Source organism: Lepisma saccharinum, chromosome 16 (genome assembly GCF_977018435.1).
Source record: "Lepisma saccharinum chromosome 16, izLepSacc3.1, whole genome shotgun sequence".
Classification (NCBI taxonomy): Eukaryota; Metazoa; Arthropoda; class Insecta; order Zygentoma; family Lepismatidae; genus Lepisma; species Lepisma saccharinum.
Genome location: NC_139244.1, coordinates 15,280,394 through 15,303,883, shown reverse-complemented (window position 1 = coordinate 15,303,883; position 23,490 = coordinate 15,280,394). Strand labels below are relative to the sequence as shown.

General features: G+C 37.2%; 1 protein-coding gene across 1 annotated transcript; it reads right to left on the bottom strand.

The window, feature by feature from the left end:
• Positions 1 to 295: 295 nt before the first annotated feature.
• Positions 296 to 23,050, bottom strand: LOC145999941 (N-acetylated-alpha-linked acidic dipeptidase 2-like). Its single transcript, XM_083137227.1, has 16 exons — positions 22,931 to 23,050; positions 19,952 to 20,108; positions 18,973 to 19,129; positions 17,998 to 18,132; positions 17,182 to 17,304; positions 10,743 to 10,926; positions 9,993 to 10,083; positions 9,457 to 9,635; positions 8,343 to 8,462; positions 6,559 to 6,705; positions 5,524 to 5,692; positions 5,125 to 5,215; positions 3,452 to 3,692; positions 2,430 to 2,511; positions 1,491 to 1,583; positions 296 to 515 (listed from the first exon to the last, which is right to left on the bottom strand). Exons 1-16 carry the CDS (start codon positions 22,986 to 22,988, stop codon positions 320 to 322), a joined length of 2,223 nt encoding a protein of 740 aa, XP_082993353.1. The 5' UTR covers positions 22,989 to 23,050; the 3' UTR covers positions 296 to 319.
• Between the last annotated feature and the right edge of the window lie 440 nt (positions 23,051 to 23,490).

Sequence of the window (23,490 nt, the reverse complement as noted above, 5' to 3'; positions counted from 1 at the left end):
TCTTAGTCGGAGCAGGTTCAACTCACAAGTATATTTAAGCTCTACCTAATGTGTTATTGAAGCATCCCTGTGACCTCAGATCCCTGGTAAGACGGGATTACAACAATATTATTCCCCTTTTTATAAATTTTAGAGATTCATTATTCAAGGAACTCTTGGCGGGATGTTTTTCTTTCTTCATTTAGAATTATTATAGCTAATTAATATTTTTATGAGGGTTCCGTGTGTTCAACAGTGCGTTCCTGTAGAGATAAAATTCAGAGGAAGGACAAGTAAAAATTTCATTTATTTCTCATCGTGTGCACATAAATTGAAGACATCATATTTCATTCCTTAAGACATTGGCAGCGCTTCGAATGTAGTAAGAAATCTCCGCCAGGTGGCTCCGTACTTGTTCCCAGCGCTCTGATTGTTCAGGTTCTAGCAGATCCTCAATTCTGTACAGCAAGTCGTGAAGTCCAGGAAAACTCTGGCTGCTGTACTTGTCTATTGAGCTCGGTGAAAAAATGACGTGACTGAAAATGTCAAAGTAAAACGTTAGCATTCGTTTGTACTTCATGAACGAGAGTTATCTTGTGTTCTTGTTATAATCACGACAAGAGTAAAGTTTCTCCAAACCAGCGAAGCATTTTTTACTTTGTCCTATAGTAGTTCACTAACAGCCAGCTGGGTGCGCGGGATTTTTTTCAGGAGGGAGCTGGAATTATAAAGTTGAATATTGCATAGCTGTGTTTTAGAGAGGGGACAGAATACGCTACAAAATATTTCAAAATTACCATTTCTAACTTTTATTTTAAGAATTGTCCAAAGACCAAAATGGAAATTGGGGTTCGTTTGAAGCGGAGTTAGCTTTCATCAGTTTGTTTTATTCCGGGGTTCTTTAATGTTTTCATTTGAAAATTTTCGTTTTCTCGACATTTCGGGAAGGACCGTAGCCGCATCAGCACCCCGTCTGCGTACGCCAGTGCTAATGAGTTTATGAAATATATTTTTAATAAGAGGAAAATCACAATAACTATCTTATATAAAAGTGTAGACATCCCTCTTTTAAGAAGAAATACACGGTTAGAATCTTTAAAAGGTCAAGACACAAATTTCTCAATATGAAACTTTTTGCAAGAGAGTGGTCAAAATAAATGTGTCAACATATATATTTTTATGTAGAGTTTATATGGCTAATGGGGGTTTGGATCCATGAGAATTACCGTGCAAATTGTCCATCACCATGTTCGTGCACTTTATTTGAACCAATAAGCGCTTCAAGAATTAAAATAAAACTCAAAACAAGCTGTTGACAACTTCTGCACCAGCATACATAAAAATCCATCGCTTAAAAACACATAGGATGTATGAGAAAAATTAATGAAAATGGTCATGTACAATTTGCACGGTAACTCATGGATACCACTGTACAAACAAGATCTTCAATCACAATAAATAAATAAATAAAACTTGTGAAGAGAGAACTGAGTCAACTTCAGCATACGTACTTGTAAACACTGTTTTCAGGCAGTCCCCAAGGAACTATGAAGGCTTGGTCTACTTTCATCAGACGGTCATTAAGATCTCGAACTTCCAAAGTGCTGTAAAGATAGCAAAAGGAAATTTATGTAAAATTCATTTGGGAGAAGTCTGCAATTCATGATATCTCACTGACTGAAAGAAAATTAGAGGCTATCATGCTATCGAAGGTTTGGTCCCTGAAGCAGGTGTGGGTGTTTCTTTTTTTTAGATCCATTCATTAGTTTAATTTAATCATCATTCGTCTTCATCATTGCGATTGGCCCAAAGTGGTAGAAATAAGAAAAATACAAATAAAACCATTTTTTCCTCAAAAATTCTCAATTTCCATACATTAATATACCTTGATTCGAACATCTACACAACGACATTAACATACAGAAAATGACATTAAATAACCAAATTCCAAATCTAACAAACTAGATTTTAAATTACGTTTTCAATAAATTTATGTTACACTTTCATTCTCGCATTTGATGTTCGATCTTACTGAGCATGCGTTTATATACACTGCGAAACGTTGATTAGAGAAATGGCGGTCTAAGGACGTCATTTTCCCCTGCCATTCAATTAACAGCCATTACATGGTTAACCTAATGTAATTTTAATTATTCAAATCCGAATATTCAAATTTAAATTTAAAAAACTTTTACATCTTGCTTTTGTACTGTTAAATTATCTTTATAATGATACTTTAGAAATTTGTATAATCTGACATAATAAAACATAAATTTCTAGTACCAATAGTTTTGACAATTTTAAATCGTCTGGAATATCTAACCATCTCTATAAATTTTGTACACTGTGTGTGTTAATAAGATAGTTAAAGCAAAGTTAACAACTTCGAATCGTATGGTTCCAGTATTAATATAATTCACATGCATAAACATTTCAATTAGGGTACCTACTTGTTTAAATCAACTGCATCTATAAGAGCCTGAAGATATACAGCAGCATCTGCGAAATCTTGAACTGCGGCTGTGATACTGTCTGCAGAAAAAAACATAATAGAATATTATTGAATTATCTTACAATATAATTAATCACTTTCATATGTTCAATGCAAGAACATTTGGTATATGCAATTTGCACATAATATGGTAAACACGCGAAAGAACATGCTAAAAAAATTATTTACAATAGCAAGCCTAACTTTCTAGTAATGTTAGGTCTAGTCCGAAATATGCATCATCTCGATTTAGCCTTACCAGCTGTTAGGCTGTAACTCCCAGCTCCCCTTGAAACGCGGCCATGGATATTGGAGCACTACAAACTATATCCATCATGAATCCAAAGCACTATTAGTGATAATATTAAAATTATTAGAATGGGCTAACTGAAGAGTATCATTTATAGAGGGCAAATCATGACCTCCACAAATAAGTTCGAGTTTGGTCTTGAAGTCTACTTTATGCACAGTAAGGCTAATCGGAACTGGGCCTACAATTTAAAGTGGGGACCGAAATGATTCTTACTAATTGCAGTAATCTTCCTTATTTTTTATGTAGAAATTGTGTTACTACTTGTGTCTCCAGCGGATATGGAACTTGGGACCCCTTGATTACAATGCGGCGACGTTACCACTACGCCATCGGCAGGTCGCCGAACCAGAAACCACGAACCCCCATGAACAGTGGCGGCGATTGGGTTCCAAAACTGGTGGGGGGCAAGGGCAGTTTAATTTTCCTTGGTACATAAAGTTTAGCATAGTGCGAGGATAGAAGTGGCAAAAAGTGGGGGAACTGCCCACCAAATCGCCGCCACTGACCATAGAAAGGGATATAGTGAACTGCAAACAACGTCTCATATAAATCCAAAGTTATATTGATGTACTAAACACCTAAATTACAGTATAGATCAACTATGTTACTCGCCTCCTGTCCAAGGAGTTTGATATTGCCACACTTTGATTTCGAAGATCAGAATTTACCTAGAGTGATGTTCCTAGTTCTCAAGAGAGGCCCCGATGTGTCGTTGAGCGAATTCGTTTCTCGAAGGAGATACACGGCATAGTCGCTGGCGCTGAAGGGAAGGACATCATCCTCTGCTAACCTCAGAGCAAGGACGCCCCAGAGTTGAGCAATGGCCTTGTGGCACAGGAACCCCTTATCTGTAAAATTGCTCACCAGGTAGTAGGTGTCATACAGAGTATGGTACAACGGGTAGCTTGGCTGTAAGAAAGAAAAACGATTTACAGAAATTCTAAAAAATGATGGGATCTGAACCAGTCATTGTGCAATTAATTGCTGGGTGATGTAAGTTTACTCATCATTCATCCTCTGATGAGAGCACTCGTCATTGGCATGACGAGTTAACGCTTGGCAATGCGAAAGGTACAAATAAAATTAAGGAACTAAACTGCGGAAAAGACAATGGTCACTCGTTGGGTTTTGTGAACCTTTGAACCTGAATCATGGCTGGGTGTTAGGATAGTTACCTGTCTATCTGATGAATTAGGATGAATAGAATATACGAAGTCCTCTGTTGGCTTCTCAATTTGTCGACCAGAACGTCGTCTCACTTCTGCCCTACTGCTCTCCTAACCACTTCTCCCTTCTCAACTCCAATCCAAAAGTCAGTCCCCTCTCAGCTTGTCTCACCTCTATATCACTAGGTCATCGAGCTCTTCCTCCATGCCGAATCGTGTTTTTAATTGCCACTATGCAAACCGCCGACTCCATAGGCAGAAGAAACTACCTGTTTCCTGAATAGCTCAGGAGGCTTGCATAGCACAACACTGTGCATTGTTTACATGCCTCAGAGGCTGAGACAACTGAGAAAAACAAGTGAATGCCCTGGTCAACGTGAAGTATTCAGAGAGACTTTATAAAATAAACATATAATCTTAGGGATTGATACGAATTGCTTGTGTGTAAGTAAAGTACTATGCCCAGCGCCAATTTGAAATTTATGTGCAATAACAGGATAGTCACAAGTACAATTCATGGTTTTCCAGGACAAATTTTCCATTTTCATTACATTTCTTAGAATGATTCTGGCAAGATTATTTTAAAGGACGGATTCTAACAATTGAATAAACAAAATGTTATCACACTTTCGAAAATGTGGTTTAGGATTCAGACAAATTATTATAATTTCAGACTTAAAATGTACATAACATAATATCAAACTGGCCATTATAACAATCAACATAATTGAACATATTCATATGAAATACTTGCCCCCGATTATATTTTGAACACGCCTGTCATAGAAGTTCTCTTTTAATCTATATACGCTTCGATAAATGAATCATGCAGATAAAATATATGAATGTGTTAATTGCGTCAGTCAATATACTGAATTGTTTTTTCTTCTATCTTAAATTATAATGATAACAAGCTTCAGTTTGAGTTTTTGAGTCCACTTTATGCACAGATAGACAAATCTGGACAGGGTCACAGTTTAAAGTGGGATCCGAACCAATATATGCCTATTGATTACAAGGCGACGTTACCACTACGCCATCGGACAGGCTCCTGATTACAAGCACGTGGATGACGATGAGGAAAAAATTGCCGTCCAGGTTCATGCCCTGCAGAAATATGACCATGTGAATAGTGATAGCCTGAACCAATATTAATATGTAGAAATATGACTTACATAAATACTGTTGTATCCAAAGTACAGGCTTGATATTCCAACGTTGTGCTGAAATCCAGTGTGATCAGATCCGCTTCCGAGTACCTGGACGCTGGATATATGCAAAATAGAAACAAAGTGTTGAAGTTAGAAAGCTTTGCTATTATTACGCATGAACACTGAATTAACTACATTAAATATATTGTATCATTGTTTTCTAAGCAGTTTATTAGAAATAAGGATGGAAAATGGTTTAAGAGTAAAATATATTTGTCCACGTCCTTGTGAAAACATATACGTTGATATAGATTGATCGATAATTGATAAGTCAATAAATATAAAAGCCTAAATAAAAAAATGTTATGCATCAAGTCGATATATATAAATTGACGGTGTTTAGAAATTTATCGTTGTACTTACTCTGGTACATTCTCGTCTTCGGCTGATGGTGAGGTATGGAGCCACGTGTCGTAAACTGTTATCCTTCCTGCCTCAACTTCCTTTGGGTCGGGATTCGGGACTCTCTTGGCAGATTCGTACAAAAGATTCTTTAGAATTGGTGAAGCCGTCGCTTGAAGGGTGTAGGTCCCTGTCACAAAAAGGAAAATAAAGGTAAACTGTTTCTTACATACCTACCTATCTGTACATGCATGTATATAATTGGTGTGTGCGTTATGAACGAAATGTGTGCCATAATTAAAAGATACCGGTGATCTATGGTTAATTAACAGCGTTGGACTGGGCAGTTCTGGGACGCCTGAAGGTTATCTACTGGATCTGCTGCGCTGATAAAATTGAACCGATTTCTACAGATAAATCTAGCTCTATATAAACAAAATTGTCTTATTGTCACGTTGTTAAAATACTTCCAAACAAGTGTAATGAATATATTCAAAGAACGTCAAAATAGTACGGCGAAAAAAAACTTGAAAAAATGTCCGTTATAATTATATTCTTACCATTGTAGGGGATTGACTTTTGATAATCTGTCCCGAAAAGGAAAAGGCTTAGTAATGTAGAATTTTCTGAAATGTTTTTTAATTCTTTTGGAAACAAAAGAACTATTGTATGGACATAATGATAGCAAGATTCAGAATGACTGCTGCATCCCACTTTAAATTGTAGGTCCATAAAGTGAACTTAAAAACAAACTCAATCAAAACCAGAAAGGCTGTATTTGTCATTACAATGATTTATCTACACACAAAGAAAACACATCTCAAACTTCCCTTTAAGCACACATTAAATTCTTTAAGAATTCTCTACTTATAATTATTTTGCCTAAAAGTTCTTTTCCCATCCCAATTTCAGAAAAAGTGGTTAAATTACTGAATTAAAACACAGTAAAAAGAAAATTTACAACAGAACTTGAAACATGATACCTTGTGGTATTCAGATTAACAGAAATGCCGGAGCAAAAGTTTTATTCCCAGTCCGCCTCCTTTGATAACTCACCAAAAACGCCAAGGTCTAAATTCAAATAGGCGACCGCTCTAGCTTCCAGCACTTTCTTCATTTCCTCCACCCATTCCACGGAGCCAACAAGGCCATATTCCTCCGCCCCCCAGCTGCATAACACCAACGTACGACGGGGCCGCCAGCCTGAAACATATATATATTAAAGACATTCTATTCTCACAAACGTTACAACAAAGTAAACACGTTTGAGTTTTCACAATGCATTGACCTAACTGAATACACAGCTTAAATTCCAAGCAACTTGGCCGCCATCTTGAAATATGGCCGAAATGTTGGTCTACATTAAAAATCTTAAAATCTATCTAGTGGGTTGAGATAGAACACCCAGTGATTCCAATACCGAAGAAAATAGGAGTTTATGTATGCCATAGCTAACCACATGGAAATAGATTAATCAGCCTTACACTAAAGAGTAACCTAAATTAATGGTTTTTGAAAATGAAATCTTAAGAAGGTCATTTGGACCCAAAAAGTTGGGGGAACTGAACCCCCTCCCCCCGAAATCCAACAAATATCTAATTAAAATAGTGTAAAGTGATAATTAATTTTACTTCATTTGCAGGATAAGTGTAATAAGGTATAACATATTAAGATATTCATCTTCAGGGCTTCTATCCCTCACTTTTTCACCTCTAAATGGCAGCTTCTGATAAGGTATGAGGCCCCCAAAATAAAATACTGGCTGCAGGCAAAAGAGATAAAACAACATGGGAGTGGAGAAGGTTACACAAAACTGAACTGCTAGTTCATTCCCTTATATTATTAAAGTATTTATATCAAGAAGACTTCCTCATCCATTTTAGTCGGTGATAAACCTGTCCAAAGTGTAATCCCGTCCCATTTATCCTATATAATCTCAATATCAATTCATTTCTACATACATTAGGTGCAAAGTTACTTATATTTTGCTTTTCTATGATTCTGTGCCATGCCTTTCGATTTGATTGAATTGCTGTTAATTGGCGTCGCTTTTCTTACACTCTTGACTAATCGTGACGATGAAGATGGGTGATGATATGATGAAATTGATCAGAGGACACTCAAAGATGCCCAAACCGGGATTTGACCCTGCACTACTTTTGGTTAACAATATTAACTTAATGCTAGAAGCAATGGTCAGAAGTAACTACGTACAGTTATACAAAATGCAAAATCAATCTTGTAAGAATACGTGGAACATATCTGCAAGAAATAATACTATGTATAAGGGTAAGTAAATATATAATGGGCGCTGTTTCTTGGATTCCACCCCTCCTGGTACACACAGAAAACTAATGTATCATATCTATTGAGGCATGAGAAATGCATCGATTGATGCACTAGCGTGTGTTTATAGCCTCTGCGAAGAATTAGGCTTAGAGTTCGATGCATTTTTGTGTAGCCTATCGTAAAGGTAACACAAATGTACATCACATCATGCAAGTAAGTACTTCTTTCTGTTGAGATGCACTTTATTGTATCAATTGGTGCGTTTCTTATGCACTTTCCTGCATCTTTCTCGATGACGTCCCTATGCATTTGGTCTGAGCTACAGAATTTATGCATTTTCGTTTGTTTCAGATGATGCATTTACTTTTCTGGGTGTAGGCTCCGCACCACATAAGCACCCATACATTCTAGAGAGGTTGACTCCTTCAAATAAATATATATTTATTTACAAATTATATATATGAAAGAAAATACATAATTGAAACCCGATAGTACTACATCATAGTGAAATCAACAATGCATGTGAATGAATGAGTTGCAAAACAACGTACCTTGTGCTTTAAGTACTCCGAAACCCCTTGCAACCTCGTACAAGATGGAAGTTGCACTTGTTGGGTCTATGGCACCAAATATCCATGCGTCTCGGTGATTTCCAAGGATAACATAGCGATCTGCAAAAATGTTTATAGTTTTAGAATTAGTGTCGATGGTGAAGTTAAATTGGAATCAGTGAGTGGGGTCAAAGGTGGGCGAAATACTTAAGGTACTCTATCTTTCCTTCGTCTTCTCTTTCTTGGTTTATCTTCTTTTCTATAACTTCCTTCCTCATTTTCCCATATTCTTACTATCCTTTTCATTTTGTTTATCTCTTTATCTGTTTGTTTAACTCTGTCTTTGATTCATTCTCTTTATTCTTTCTTTATCCTGTTTCTCTTTCTACTTCTGTCTCTACTTTTCCCTTTTCTTTCTCTCTCTTTTGATCTTGCTCAGTGTTTCTCTCTACCTTTTTCTACTTTCTTCCTCTGTTACTTTATTTTTCCTTTTCTCCACCTTCCTCTGTTTCTCTTTTCCTTCTCTTTCTTTTAATATTCCCCTATTCATTTTTCTTTGTCTGTTTCTCTATTTCTCTTTTCTTTCTCTCTCTCTTTCCATGTTTTCTCTGTTTATCTATCACTTCCTTCTATTTCTGCCTCTTTCTTCTCTCTATCTCTATGTAAGGTGGGGGTGACGGGGGAATGATTTACAAATGTCTATAAATAGGGCCTACTATAATTTATTTTTAATGTTTTATTGGTTCGTTATTGTTGGACGAAGTTTCTGTGACTTACACTAGTTGAGAGGTTCCTCCGGGTTCTCCAGTCCAAAGCCTACAGGCAACTAAATCTAACACTATTGTTTCCTGATAGCTGATACAATGAAACGATGAAAACGTCCATTAGAGTTTGAACCATTAGATCTACATCCCTATCAGGTGGGAGAACAGCCACAGGCTAAACCTCGCCCTTCAATAAAGTAAATTTGAATTTGAATTTTAATCAGTATGAAAGACCCATAAAATGCCACCTAATCATATTTCATAAACACATACTCTCTAGAGCACCTGAAATAATTCGAGATTTTTTATGTTTAAGTTAGGTGTACATACGTGCTAATTCTTATGCATACCTGGCTCAACACTTCCTGTGATTGTTGCCACGACATTGTTGATGGTTGCTCTTTGGTTGGAAGTCCTGACCTCGAGTCTCAACTTCCACTCGGGGTCCACGAAGCCAGGGCCGATGGAGTAAGAAGCATTCAAAAGGCCCACCCACTCTGCTGGGGATGGATTCTCGCTTGACATATGTCTGGAAGTAACGACAGAACACGATTGGATAAGTGGCATAACAATGCACCAATCACCTATACTTCACACACGTAACGCTCAACAATATAAATTTGCAAAGATGTTTCATCGTGAGTATGTCTCTGATCCATAAAAAAAATTAAAAAGTCGCAACTTTACATATTGTATAAGCAGTACAGTCACAGACACGTCTGGATTATAACGATCCCATTGAAAGTAACTGGAATCGTTACATCCCTGAAGTGTCCGTGTCTGTACAATGGGACATTCTGTACTGATTTATGACAAACCTGGGTACTAGTCTTTTAAGTATGCTTATGTCAAGTTTATGACATTGTTAATGTGTCAATACACTTACTTGAGAATGTCTTCTGCATCACCATATCCAATTGGTTGAACAGGGATTCGAGTAATCATGGCGTCGTCTTCAGATATTCTGTAGGCATCATCTGAAAGACAAAGAATTCTATACATACTGTAATAGACAGAGGACTGCCAGACCACGGAAAACGAGACTAGCTACAGAGGACAAGTCTGCACGCCATAGGGGAGATAGGTAGAAACATGCAAGAAGCAACCGCTCGCTTTGTTGTGTTTGTAATGGCTCCCCCATATGAATTTTGTGACTAAGTGCATGAAATTTCAGTCTTATTTCAACAGCAGATGATTTTGACGAAAACTGTTTCCACACCAATTTTATGGACTCAACCAGTCATAGCAGTCGCGACTAAGTCAAACTGACAATATCGTATATACTGTAGCCCTGGAGCGCAAAATCACTCAATACACTAAATAATATACTACTAATTTAAAATATTTAATAATAAATATGTATGTCGTGTAATAATTCATGTGTGTGTGTGCAAATTAAGATCTCCCCCCCCCCCAGCGCACCAGTCTTCAATAATTACCCATCTTGACTATTGTTGTTTACAAGCAGACGCATATTTTCCTTACATTTTGTATCCTTGAAATGTGCCCGCGCTCTAATGTTATTCAATGGAATAACACAGAGCGTATTCAAGTACTATTGACATTTACAAACAAGCAAGCTCACATTCGTAATATGAAAAGTCATGTGTAGATTAACGTGAAGTTCATATCTTACCTGTAGATGGATAATGTGGTGTCAAAGGGTCACCGTTGAACAGAAGCAGAGTCCCGCTTTGAACCCCCGTCTCGGGTAGAAACTCCCCATTTGGGTAGACCTCTCCTACACCAGGAGGTGCATAGTCCAAAGGGTCGCTGAACAAAACAACCCCAAGTGCTCCTCTTTTCTCTGCTTGTTGAGCCTGCAAACAACAAAGTTAAGATAAGACAAATGTCGTAAATTACAATGTATCACAATTACAATAATATCATGGCCACCAGTGGCGTGTTATGTATACTTTCTTTAGTAGTCAGCCCTCCTCTTGCCATCTTTTCATGCCTTCCACGGTCTCTTTTAGGAATACTAGGCTAAAGGGTGGGTTATGAACCCCGCCAATTCCCACTTGGGCACGCCACTGATGGCCACCAACAGAAAATTTTCCTGGGGGGGTTACATTCGAAAAGTTCTACTGAAGTGGGATGTATTGGCGTAATGTTTACGTGTCATCATCAGAAGAAATAAGAGTATAAAAAGATACGGTAGAAAATGAGAGATAGGAAACGAAAGAAGCCACGCACACACAGACCGGACACCGATAAACGAACTAACTCTCTAGCCTTCTTAAACCCGAAGGTTCATGGCTGCAGCAATACAGGCCTTCCATCTGGCCCTATCTTGAGCAAGATATATATACTCTTTTCCATCCCTACCGATTTCCTTTAGGTCCATCTCATGTCCCTCCAGGCCCGTAGCCAGGAATTCTTAGTAGGAGAGGCAAAGTCAATCCTAGAGGAGGCAAATTTTTAATATATTGTGTTACATTGGCACATATAGCAGGGTACAGAGGGGCACTTGCCCACCTCCTTCAAAAGTGATAAGTGACAGGAAAGGGATGATATCTTGAAACTCCAACGAACAAAACAATTTCGAGCAACATCAAATAACAATATTTCGATAATGATCTTTCTGGACTGCCAAAGAATACAAATATAAAGTTTAACATAAATATGCTAATCTGGACTGTATCTACTTTATATTTACAGGTCAATAATGTTAATAGACGATTAATATGTGCCAACAGCTTTTGGCTTCTCTGTAGAACTGATTAAGAAGTCCTTTATAAATCGTGCTTCATAATGTTTCCCTCTAGTTTCCAGTAAGCAAGATTTTTACGCACAAAAGGAATCTAACGATTATCCAACAACACAATTGTCTTGTGTTATGCAAGAAAAATCGAATTAATTAAATAATAATGGTTACATATTATCTACACTTTAATGAATTGTGTAAAAATTTGTAATACATTTTTTTGTAGGCCTACTTGCTAAAACATTAAAACATGGGTCCCTTATACTACATAGGCCTCCCCGATGGCGCAGTGGTAGCGTTGTTGCCTTGTAATCAAGGGGTCCCGGGTTCGATACCCGGTGGAGGCTCAAGTGGTTAGGATCCCACTTTAAACTGTAGGTCCAGTCCCTATTAGCCTTACTGTGCATAAAGTGGACTTAAACAACAAATCAATCAATCAAACCTTATACTCCACCACGGATTCTATTTGCTTCAAATGAAAGACTCTTGCATCACGACAGACAATGTTTGCCTACTGGTTACGTTAACCATTTTCCAAAATATTGTGTTGTTGAAATACATGTGTTTGACACCCGACAAACAAATAGGAATCCCTTGATTGATCAATGACTTCTTGGATTACAGTGTCATCAATCATTAATATTTCATATCAAGTTTTATAGAGGGAAATGTTGTATCCTCTTTACATTATGAAAAAAAAAACCTTCCTTAATGACTATGGTACGAAACCGAACGATATAAGGGGCCTTCTTCGCCTTACCCCTTTCCGCGGCACGAGGTCTCTGGGCTTCTTATCGCCACCACATTTTGAGCAGAAGCGTACAAACCCCAAATATCAGTTTTTTTTACGCTGATACTGATTTTGCCAGTCACAGAATTGCTTAAGATATATGAATAAAATTAGGAGAATCCACTCCATAGCAGAAGAGTTGATATAATTATTTGTCAAAAATTAGGTTGTGCCTGAAGTACTTTAACAGACAACGTCTGCTACAGACACAATGTAATATTATAAATATAAGAAAATTAATAGAATATAATTTGAGAGGTTTTCAATCGTATTCATTTCATTGCAGTTTTTTTTCTACTTGTCATTATCTTGAACCTTTATTCATAGGATGCCGCCTGATAACACCGACAACTTTCACTTTCACAGTGTGTACAGGACATCAAGACAAGCAACTTTTCTCAGTCACTATTTGCTCGTCTAATTCTTCTTTCGATATATGGCATCTTCTGTCCATAATGTATGCATTCCCATTGATAGCTTCGCAGTTGCAAATGTCATTTATTTCTATACTGCCGTTTAAAATTCTGAGAGCAATATATAACATGCTATGGAAACGATATCATGGAAACGATATCATGCAAACAGTCAGGGTTAAAACTAGGGTTACCAGACGTCCGGTTTTTCCCGGACATGTCCTACATTTTAGCCTTATGTCTGGCGTCCGGGGGGGGGGATTTGAAAATGATCATAAATGTCCTACATTTTGAGTGTAACATAATATTAATTGTGAAAATTCGTGTTTCAGTTGAACAAAGAGAAATCATGCAAGTTACACGTATATGGACTGCACTCCCAAACTCAATGGATAAATTTATTTTGATTCTGCCAGAACAAGAACTGAAGGAATTGATGAACAAGCTTCTTGGGCCACATTCTGATGGTGTCACTGTTCAATGCCTGAGAAGATTTCTTGCCTTGGCATTTATACTGATGGAACAAGGTGTTTCCCATTCTTATTCAATATTTTGATTGTAACGCAGGAGGCATAGAGAACAAAGATGTTGAAATAAAAAATACTCAGGATGAAACTTCTGGAACAATTTCAAATATTTGTTTGCCATTCCAGGTCATAATGAGAGAGTACTCTCATTACCATCAGCACAACGGAATCATGGGAGATTTTTTTTTTCAAAAAGTCTGTAAAAAGTTTAGTATTGGGGTCCAGTATAATTTCAAAGAATTTGATTGTTCAATCTCTCATAAATATATTTTGACTACACCTGACATTCTGATAAAAATTGGCTCCTCTGAGAAGTACAAGTTAAAACATGTGTAGTGAGAAGTGTATTGTTTAGTATTGATTACAAATTTGGAAAATTTGCATTTAAGAATTCATTAAGAAATCATATTTTTTTTTAAAGTGAAAAGTGTAAACTTTACATTAACTTCTAACGTGTTCTGTAAATGTGTATTATTTATTGTGAATGTTTTGTGTCCTACATTTTGACTTAACGTCCTACATTTTGGGACATTATGTCCTACTTTCCCCTTGTAGCGATCTGGTAACCCTAGTTAAAACTTAACTTTCTCTTTATAAAATGGATATCATAACACACACCTATGTTGCTTATCATATTTGATGCGTTTGCATAGAGAAATGATTCATAAGATTTGAAATTGATATTTACACTCCATAAGATGCTTAGTGTAACCCGTATCAAACTACAATTTTTATCGGTTTCTAACCGAAATAATAAATGTGAAACACTGTCACATTTTCATCGTGTTTGATAATTATTTGAGCCACTAAGCTGTCTTACATCTTTCACTAGTCGACCTCCATGGTGGAATGGTTACATAACACGCTACGAAGCCAGGGGTTCCAGGTTCGAGCCTGGGCATGAACGTTCTTTGTGAGCAGAGGCGAAACCACAATTTTTTATCTGTAGAGGAGGTCAAGTACCAGGACAAATGTGCCAATAATAATAATAGTAATATAGTGCTGCTAGTGGTAGTAATAATAGTAGTATTAAAATACGTTATTATCGTCGTAAAGGGGGCAGAAGTTGGTGCTAAAGCATTTGTGTTTGAACAAATGATTTGAAATATTTTTTCAACACGTTCAATTTCATATTAGCTAATGATGGAAAACAAGCACACAAACTGTATTTTTGAAAGACAGAATATGCATGACGAACATTATTCTTTTTATACATATGAAACGTATAACTTTCATGTACAACATATATTTTACACATATGCAACATGGAGCGATGTAAAATAAGAAAATACATATGCAACATGTTAACGCTAAATTGTGTTTGTGTACGTATTCAAAGTTTCTTTAAAATATATATATTATTTAAATACATTACATGATCAATTCATCCGTCAAATTGTCTCTCAAATGTTCATGCATTTAAGCAGCAACAATCTGAAGTATATATCTGACCTTACTTCTCTCTCGGGTAATTTAAAATGCATTACAGAAAATAATCATATTGGGATCGAAGCGAGCAGGAAAATCTTTAGATCTAAATATTTGCAAAGTGCAAACAATATTGATTTAATAGAGCGCAAATAATTCCACGGCGTGCCATGGCATTCTCTTTAACATTTTTTTTTTCATTTAGATTGTTTTGGTTCCAAGGGCTGACCCCTCCCCCCCCCCTAGCTATGGCTCTGAACTTGGACTATAAGAATAGCAGAAATTGAGCTTGCGAGCAAGAAAATTTTACAAAATGTCCTTTTATTTGTATAAAATTTGTAATCGAGGGGGCAATTGCCCCCTGCAAGTGCCTTTAGCCGTCTGGAAGAAAAATGCAAGACACACTTGAAAACTAATTCCATCTTGAGTATCCATTTGCCCTGCTATTTTTAGATTCTGCTAGTCATGTTTCTTTACTTCAAAGTTTGCTCCCCCCCCCCTAGATTGGGCTTACGTCCAATGCCTCTGCCTCCCGCCCCTCTGTAGTTACAGCACTGTTTGTGAGTGTCTCTTCATCAATTTCACGTCATCAGTCATTGTCACGATTAGCTAGATGTGACAGAAAAGCAACGCTAAGTAACAAAAATTAAATATCCACTCCCTCTCTCTGTCACATGAATCGCTATTACCAAAAGGTAGACTTGGGAAACAAAAAATTATGCAGTTCAAACTTCATAGCAACACATCCAAGGAAAACATCCAAATACATTAGGCACATTTAATAATTCAAGACTACTCAAAATGTCACAACTGTTCTAGATACTCAAAATTGCGAAAACATTTCCCGAAGACTGAATCTGGAAGGGAATTTATCCCCCATCCTGATACGACATTATACGGAATCCCACACACCTTCATAAATCACAAAATCAACAAATGTGTTTGTTATGTTACTAGAGTAATACAGGATATAATTGTAAAGATTAGTGAGAATTCCAGGTAGGAATGTGTTCTGAATTTTTCACAGGGGGGGCAAAGCAGGCTCTCAGGGGGGCAGTTGCCCCTCTGCTCCCCTCTAGCTACGGGCCTGTGTCCCTCCATCTTCGTCTTGGTCTTCCTACAGGTCTCTTACCATCAGGTTTCCCAACAAGAATCCTGTAAACTCCTCTTTCCTCTCCCATTCGTGCCACATGACCTGCCCACCTAAGTCTTCTTGATTTAATTATTCTAATAATATCTGGACATGAATACAAATTATGCAGTTCTAAATTATGTAACCTTCTCCACTCACCTGTCTCCTCATCCCTTTTAGGTCCAAATATTTTCCTAAGGATCTTATTTTCAAATACGCTCAATTTATGTTCCTCTCTCAATGTAAGGGACCAAGTTTCACACCCATATAATACTACAGGCAAAATTACTGTTTTGTATATTAGGTATTAAACGAGAAGACAAAAAATTATGAAGAGAGAAGTAATATGCATTTCCTGAATTAAGGAAACGAAAATTCCGATAAACGAAAGGGAAGAGAAATTAAGAAGCGGGAGACAGAAATAAAGAGTAAAAAATAATCGAGACAGAAAGGTAGAAGTTGAAAATAGGAAAGGACATACAAGAAGCAAGAAAGAGAGAAGATGGAGAAATACAAATAACATAAGCAAAAGAGAGAGAGAGAGAGAGAGAGAGAGAGAGAAATGTAGAGAAATAAAAAGTAAGACAAACAGAAAAAGGAAATAAAGCACTAGGAGAGAGAAAGCAAGGGAAGGCGACACAGACGGAGGAGGAAAGAGAAATAAATAGGGAAGGTGTAAAGGGAGAGAGATAAAGAAGCGAGACAGAGAGAGAAAACGAAAGGAAAATGTAGAAGCGATTGACGATAGAAAAAGAGAGAAGGAAGAGTAATGAGAGAAGATGTGTAAGGAGAGGGAGAAAATATGAAATGAGAAAACTAGATGGAAACAGAAAAAGAAGTGATCAAGAAGATAGATAATAAAACTGAGAAAATATCAAAAGCTAGAAAGAAAAATACAAACAAATTAAAAGAGAAAATTGAAAAATAAAAGGAAGAACCAATGACCAGCCAATTTTTCCTTATTCAGGGAAAGCTCAAGTGACCTGATGCAAAAGTATGGCAATTGTGAATGATGCAGTGACAAGTAGTAAAAATTCCCGGGCTACAAATAAATTGCAGATAATTAATGGATACTTACGATATTTCCTCTGTACGTCTTTCCATATCTGGCCAACACAATCTTCCCTTCCACAGATATTCCTTGTGATTCCAGATACTCGAAATCTTCCTGAGAGCCATAATGCGCGTAGATAGGGTCTCCCTGTAAAGCATTCCACATAAGAAATATCGATTCAGTGCATGAGGTATATTGTTTTTTGCTCATAATGAGCTTTAAATACAATTTTGCCATGAAAGCACATATTTGGGTGGTTCACGACTTTTGACTCACCCTGTATCTACATATAATATATATTTTCATATTTAATATGCATTTTAGTAAGTCTACGTCTTTCAATTTCTTCATTTCCCAATTCCAGCGTGTTTTACTTAGAATTGTATAGATAATGATGTAAATGATAAGAAACTTTTGAAGACTTGAATCCAGGATCTTTAGTATCGCACCCTTTACTAACTCCTGGATCGTGAGGTTTGTAATATAGTAGTATTTCTTATATTTCCCATTAACACATTATACTGTTAATTAGATTTATTACATTATGTGATGTAATCGAACCTAATATATAATGCACTTTCAATGCAGCATTTGAATTTGCAAAATTTATTTTTACTCTAATATTTAAAATTCCAACTTGTTGGGATCACATACTAGTAAATAATAATGTGAATATCAATATCTTTGACAGCCATCAATTGACCCACAGCAGAAACTCTAGCGCCGCCACCGGCAAAGATTTACACTACATTCTTTTTCGGAGAAACAATTCTGGATGAACTGATCACTTTTGAGTTTTGGATAGCGTTCCCTGAAGAAATAACACGAAATCGTCCATACCTCAACAGTCCCAGTCCCGGAGTAGGCGTTGAAGGTGGTGGTGACAAGGTCACTGTTCTCCTCTGGAGCTCCCAGGGGTGGCTGTCGAAGTTGAGACACAAAGACTTCGGAGCCAGCTTCGTCCAGAATCACCACCTGCAAAGTATGTTCAACAACCAATTAGCAGCATAGGAGCAGATACGTGGGATTCATGAGTATTACCGTTCAAATTGTCCATCACCACGTTCGTGCACTTCATTTGACCCAATAAGAGCTTCAAGAATTAAAAGAAAACTCAAAAGAAGCTATTGACAACTTCTGCACCAGAAAACATAAAAATCCATTGCTTAAAAATACATAGGATGTAAAAGATAAATTAATGAAAATAGTAATGGACAATTTGCCAGGCAATACTAGTGGATCCCACTGTACAAGAACATATTACAGGAGTCAAATGAAAACCTTAAAAGGCCAGGCAGACTGTATACAGCTCAAATTTACATGAGGTATCAACCGTTATTTACAAAACGACATCAATGCTTAACACTAATCAAGTGAGCTTCAAAACGGCATTTTTGTTATTTTTACACACTTGCACCAGTGAAGGGTTTCTTGCCCTCTGTCAGCCTAAAACTTACAGACATTTTTCGGCGAATGGAAATTCAATATCTCTGTGCATACTTACCACACCAGGAAGTTTACTAATGGAGGAGAAGTTCGACAATGGACTCAGTTCGCAGGCAGATGGGAGGAAAGGCCGTCACAGTAGTTCATAAGTAAATGCACGTGGACCCCAACGACTTATTCTTATTAAAGTAAATAGACACTGATCTACATATGCAGCAAACTTGGGCAACCTTACATGCAAAAATCTACTACGTAGATAAGAAACAAAAACAAATTAAGGTTTTGACTTTCCCTTGTATATTGTTATTACTGTATGAAATATTACTTTACGTACTTCAACTGAGCTTTAATAAAGGCATTTCAACTCACCCTATTTGGATTTTCATTGTCTGGATACGATAGGAGGACATCGTAAGGGTATATCTTGACTGTATCAAACCCATTATCCAGAAAGTGTTGCTGAATTTGATCGGCCGTTTCAAGATCCTGTGGCGTCCCTGCCAAATGAGGCACGTACGTCAGGTTCCTAAAAGTATATGCAGAAAGAATGAATTGGAGGCATGAGAAGTACAAACATATTCCACAGCCGATCACAAAGTTTTCTTTCATTCATTATCGGCAGATCTGACCCTGAAGATCCGGTTCCCGTGGCTGCGATGCCAGGGGTCCCGGGTTCGAATCCCAGGCTGGGCATGGATGTTTGTGAGTGCCTATTCATCAACTTCATTATGTCATCACTCATCCCCATCTTCGCAAATTAGCCAAAAGTGGCACAAGAAGCTAAGTAAAATAAAGCAAATCAATCAATCTGACCCTGGAGAGAGAGTTTAATTGATGCGTGAATGGAATTTTGATCCCTGGCACAAAAGAAAAGTAACTACTCAGTTACTTTAAAAAAAAAATTAAAAACCACAACTGCATAGTGTAAATAGTTCTAGTTTCTAAATAAATGAATTCTTATTGTGTCATGGATATAATAAATTAACGCAACCTGAGTTTTCCCATAAAATATCCACATATTGAAGTGAAGCAAAAATTCACAAATTTATCTGTGAGGGGATATGTGGTTTGAAATTTCTTAATGCCAAAATACCAAAATATAACTGACTCCTGAAGATAGAATCCATAACTCTCTTTCTTACAAAAGTTGTAAACACTTCATCGTATACAGTATGCAATTGGTTAAAAGATGAAATCCTTCTCGAGGAACGTTTGCACTGAACATTCCGGTGAATGCCTTGATATTGATGAAAAAATTAATAGCTACTCATACACCCCTCTCAAATATAATAAATTGAAGCATTTTATTACTTATCAACACAAAACAAGGAAACACGTTCCTCCTTACCTCAAATAAACTCCTATATTATCGGCATCCATCTCTTCCAGAAAGGTGTCAATGACATCTGCATCGGCATTAAATTCCTTAACGATTGCAGACACTTTTTGGGGCTTTGGTCCATTACTAGAATCGTTTTGAATTCCAAATCTTCCTACTGCAAGACCTAAAAACAATAATCATCGTGATACTTTAATTATCCGTCACGATTAGTTAGTACAAAACTAACTAGGAGTTGACAATGAATTGGCCATTTAATAACTAGGAAATTATTAATTCGGATAGCATTTTTGGAATTTTGTGTTTTGATTTAACACTACGGGCGAGACAGGGCAGAGAATAGTTTGCCACTGTCACAATCATGGTCAACTCACACCCATACCCTGGCCAGGACTCAAAAACAGATCCTTCGAAGCCAAAATCGTGTTTCGAACACTCAGCGTATTCTGTCACCGAGGTAAACCATACTTGGAAATATAATAACTGTAACGTCAACAGGCTAATCCTTTAGGAGCCTACGAGACAAGAGTACGAAAAGGACAAGAATTGTTTATGTGCGTGGTGACATTTATTAAATCAGCAATGTCAACATGTAAAATACGTACATATTTTGATTAAAAGTTCGTCTAACTGCCAAGTTCTGTTGTCCGTTGGAGTGATCGCCTCCCGGCTCCTATCTGTGATCAAAAAATTGCGAGTTCAACTACAGGGAAAGATACATTAAGACGGATCAGATCCTGAGAAATTCCCACTTTCGATTAGCTTCTACACATAAATTATACTTTTCAAAACAAATAAACGGAACTGTATGGCCGAACAGCCAATTAGAGTCAAGGCCTCTCATGACCGAGTGCGCCAACGAAGATCAAATTTTAAACTCGGATCGGGAAGGGATCATTGGAAAATTCCATTGCACGAAGACGGTTCAACACTTGATCGCGATTTAGGAACATCAAAACGAGTTTATCTTCTGATCGGGGATTCGACACCGTTTTGGTAGCTGATCCTGGTTCACGATACTGACGCTTCGACCACTTCGACTGCAGGCAGTTGTTTGGAGTGGAAAGTCATATAAAGTGTGTGCAAACGCTAGAGATTTTGGGCGTACAATGCTGATAATTCGAGAACTGTGTAAAAACTGCCAAAATAATAATAATAATTACAATTTGTGGTTCTGTGGTGCAGAACACAAAACATATATAAATGGCATATATTACGTGCAAGTGCATTTGCAAGGTAAATTAGAACCGAACAATATTACGATATTGCTACATGGTGTTGGAAATATTTTTGTATAAATTTACGAAAATACATGTTACTGGCTATTTACACGACACAACAATATAAATACATAAGAATTAAGAAATGAAAAATTCAAATACCATAGACATCAGTAGCATCAAAATCGAATGCATTTCGTAAGACATTAAAGCGTTACGAGATAAGGTTCTGTCCCGTAGAAGAAGGTTCCCTGCTTTCTCCTTCTCCTTTAGTGTTGTGCCGTCAGTTCTTTTTTAATACTATTATTTTTCTACACTCTACTACATCCTTGTACTCGTTGACAAGGTTGATTAGTACATATCTCAAATTCAGATAAGTTTGCAGCCCGAATTACTTTCTACTCCTACATGTAGATACTTTAACACATGACACTACTCTATGCGGTTCTTGATTGTAATTTGTTTTAGCCAACCAATCAGGTATAGCCTTACAAATTAATCTCGGATCAGTTGAACGGAATCTCGTGAACGTCGTTTTTCGTTGGTGCAATGCAAATCTTTAAACCAAGTTATATTTAGTGGATTAAAATTGATCTCGTTCATTTAAACTTCGCAATAATCGGCGTTGGTACAGTGGGATCCATAAGTATTACCGTGCAAATTGTCCATCACCATGTTCGTGCACTTTATTTGACCCAATGAGAACTTCAAGAATTAAAAGAACACTCAAAACAAGCTGTTGACAACTTCTGCATCAACGTACATAAAAATCAATCGCTTAAAAACACGTACGATGTACGAAAAAAATATTGAAAATAGTCAAGGACAATTTGCACGGTAATACTCATGGATTCCACTGTACACGCGGCCATCAAACGGTCAGGGCATCGCCGGTGTTTTCCGGCTTTCGAAACCTGAGTCAGCTACCACTGATTTGGTGGCAATGATGGTATCAGCAAACTGATATCAAGCTATGATAAGTGATTGAATGGGTATGGCGAATATGTTGAAAAGTAGAGTAAGGTATGTAGTTTCTGTACCATTTATGTGTGTGTATATATATATATATATATATATCTGTATCTGTGTGTGTGTGTGTGTGTGTGTGTGTGTGTGTGTATTGGCACACATCATTTGTGTCGTTTGTGTTTTACACCTCCTTTTATTTCTGAATGATTATCTTAGTTCAGAGTTTGTTCTCACAGTGCTGGGTCAATATCGAAAGGTTTGTATTCTCACTGGGGATCGAATCAGGCACTGTTCACACCAAGAGCGCCCGCAGAGGGGCACCGAGAGGGGGGCATTTGGACGAGGGGGTGCAGTGAAAGACAGCAGATTAAGTGCCTATGCAAATAATCCTAGTGGTGAGGATGCTTTATGATAATTTTCTTAACTGGGGGAAAGAATCACTCCACGTTTCCCCCACTTTAAACACTACTGACTCCCTGTGAAAAAGAAATTTGCGGGCGGTCTTGGCTCACACCAAAGGCTAATTTAACTCACACGTTAAATGGGCACACAATTAATGTGGAGATACATCTGAAATCTACCTATCTTACACATCGTTCAACTTTAGTTAGTGTAATACATAAAACCAAATGCTAACGCTTGAAATTATATTTCTCGAGCGAAACCTAACATGGAATTATATTCTGACATGAATTTCTCTCCCCTAGTACTCCATCTCATTGAAAGTGAAGATACGATGTACACCAAGATATCTACAACATAAAACAAAATGATTGAAATTAAAGTATAGCTAACATACCGACAATGAATACGCAAATACCAGCCGAAAACCCCAACAGCATGGGATGGGCAACCATCTTGGTTAGCTATGTTCTTTCAACAATCACTCTTCTCCAAGTACTGGCCACCTATATCTCTTTGGCCTGTATTAGCAAATGTTGTAGCTAAGATGATTTGCAACAAGGTCGGTCTTCGCTGAGTAGAATTTTTTCGAGCAATTGATTGTAAACGATAACCATTTGTATGTTGAGTGTTGGGATGACACTGCAACTAGCTGATATGTATAATAAGTACAATGTCTTCTGATAATTATCTCACCTAGTAATCACTTGTTACCGGACTGAAGTGGGTGAGATTTTTTTTCAATGATTTGTGTCCTTCAAGCTACATTTCCTGGTCAGGTAATCAAGTCCAAACAAGGGCGGCTCAAGGTGGATTTTTGAAGCCTCTACTTTCCACCTCCAAATTGTACTGCCATGGTCCTTCTATTTTCCACCTTCGTCCAATATAAAGCATGAAATTGTTTTAAATTTTTCGGTTTTAATGACGAAGAATAGGCTTATTTTAAAAATGCTTAAA

Bases quoted from the DNA above. Each gene is read 5' to 3' on its own strand.
- LOC145999941 (XM_083137227.1), bottom strand. From the start codon at position 22,988: ATGGTTGCCCATCCCATGCTGTTGGGGTTTTCGGCTGGTATTTGCGTA. The intron at 20,109-22,930 runs GTATGTTAGCTA...TATTGTTTTTAG, and splicing joins TATTTGCGTATTCATTGTCG to GTCTTGCAGTAGGAAGATTT. The intron at 3,693-5,124 runs GTAAGTCATATT...TCTTTCTTACAG, and splicing joins TTGGATACAACAGTATTTAT to CCAAGCTACCCGTTGTACCA.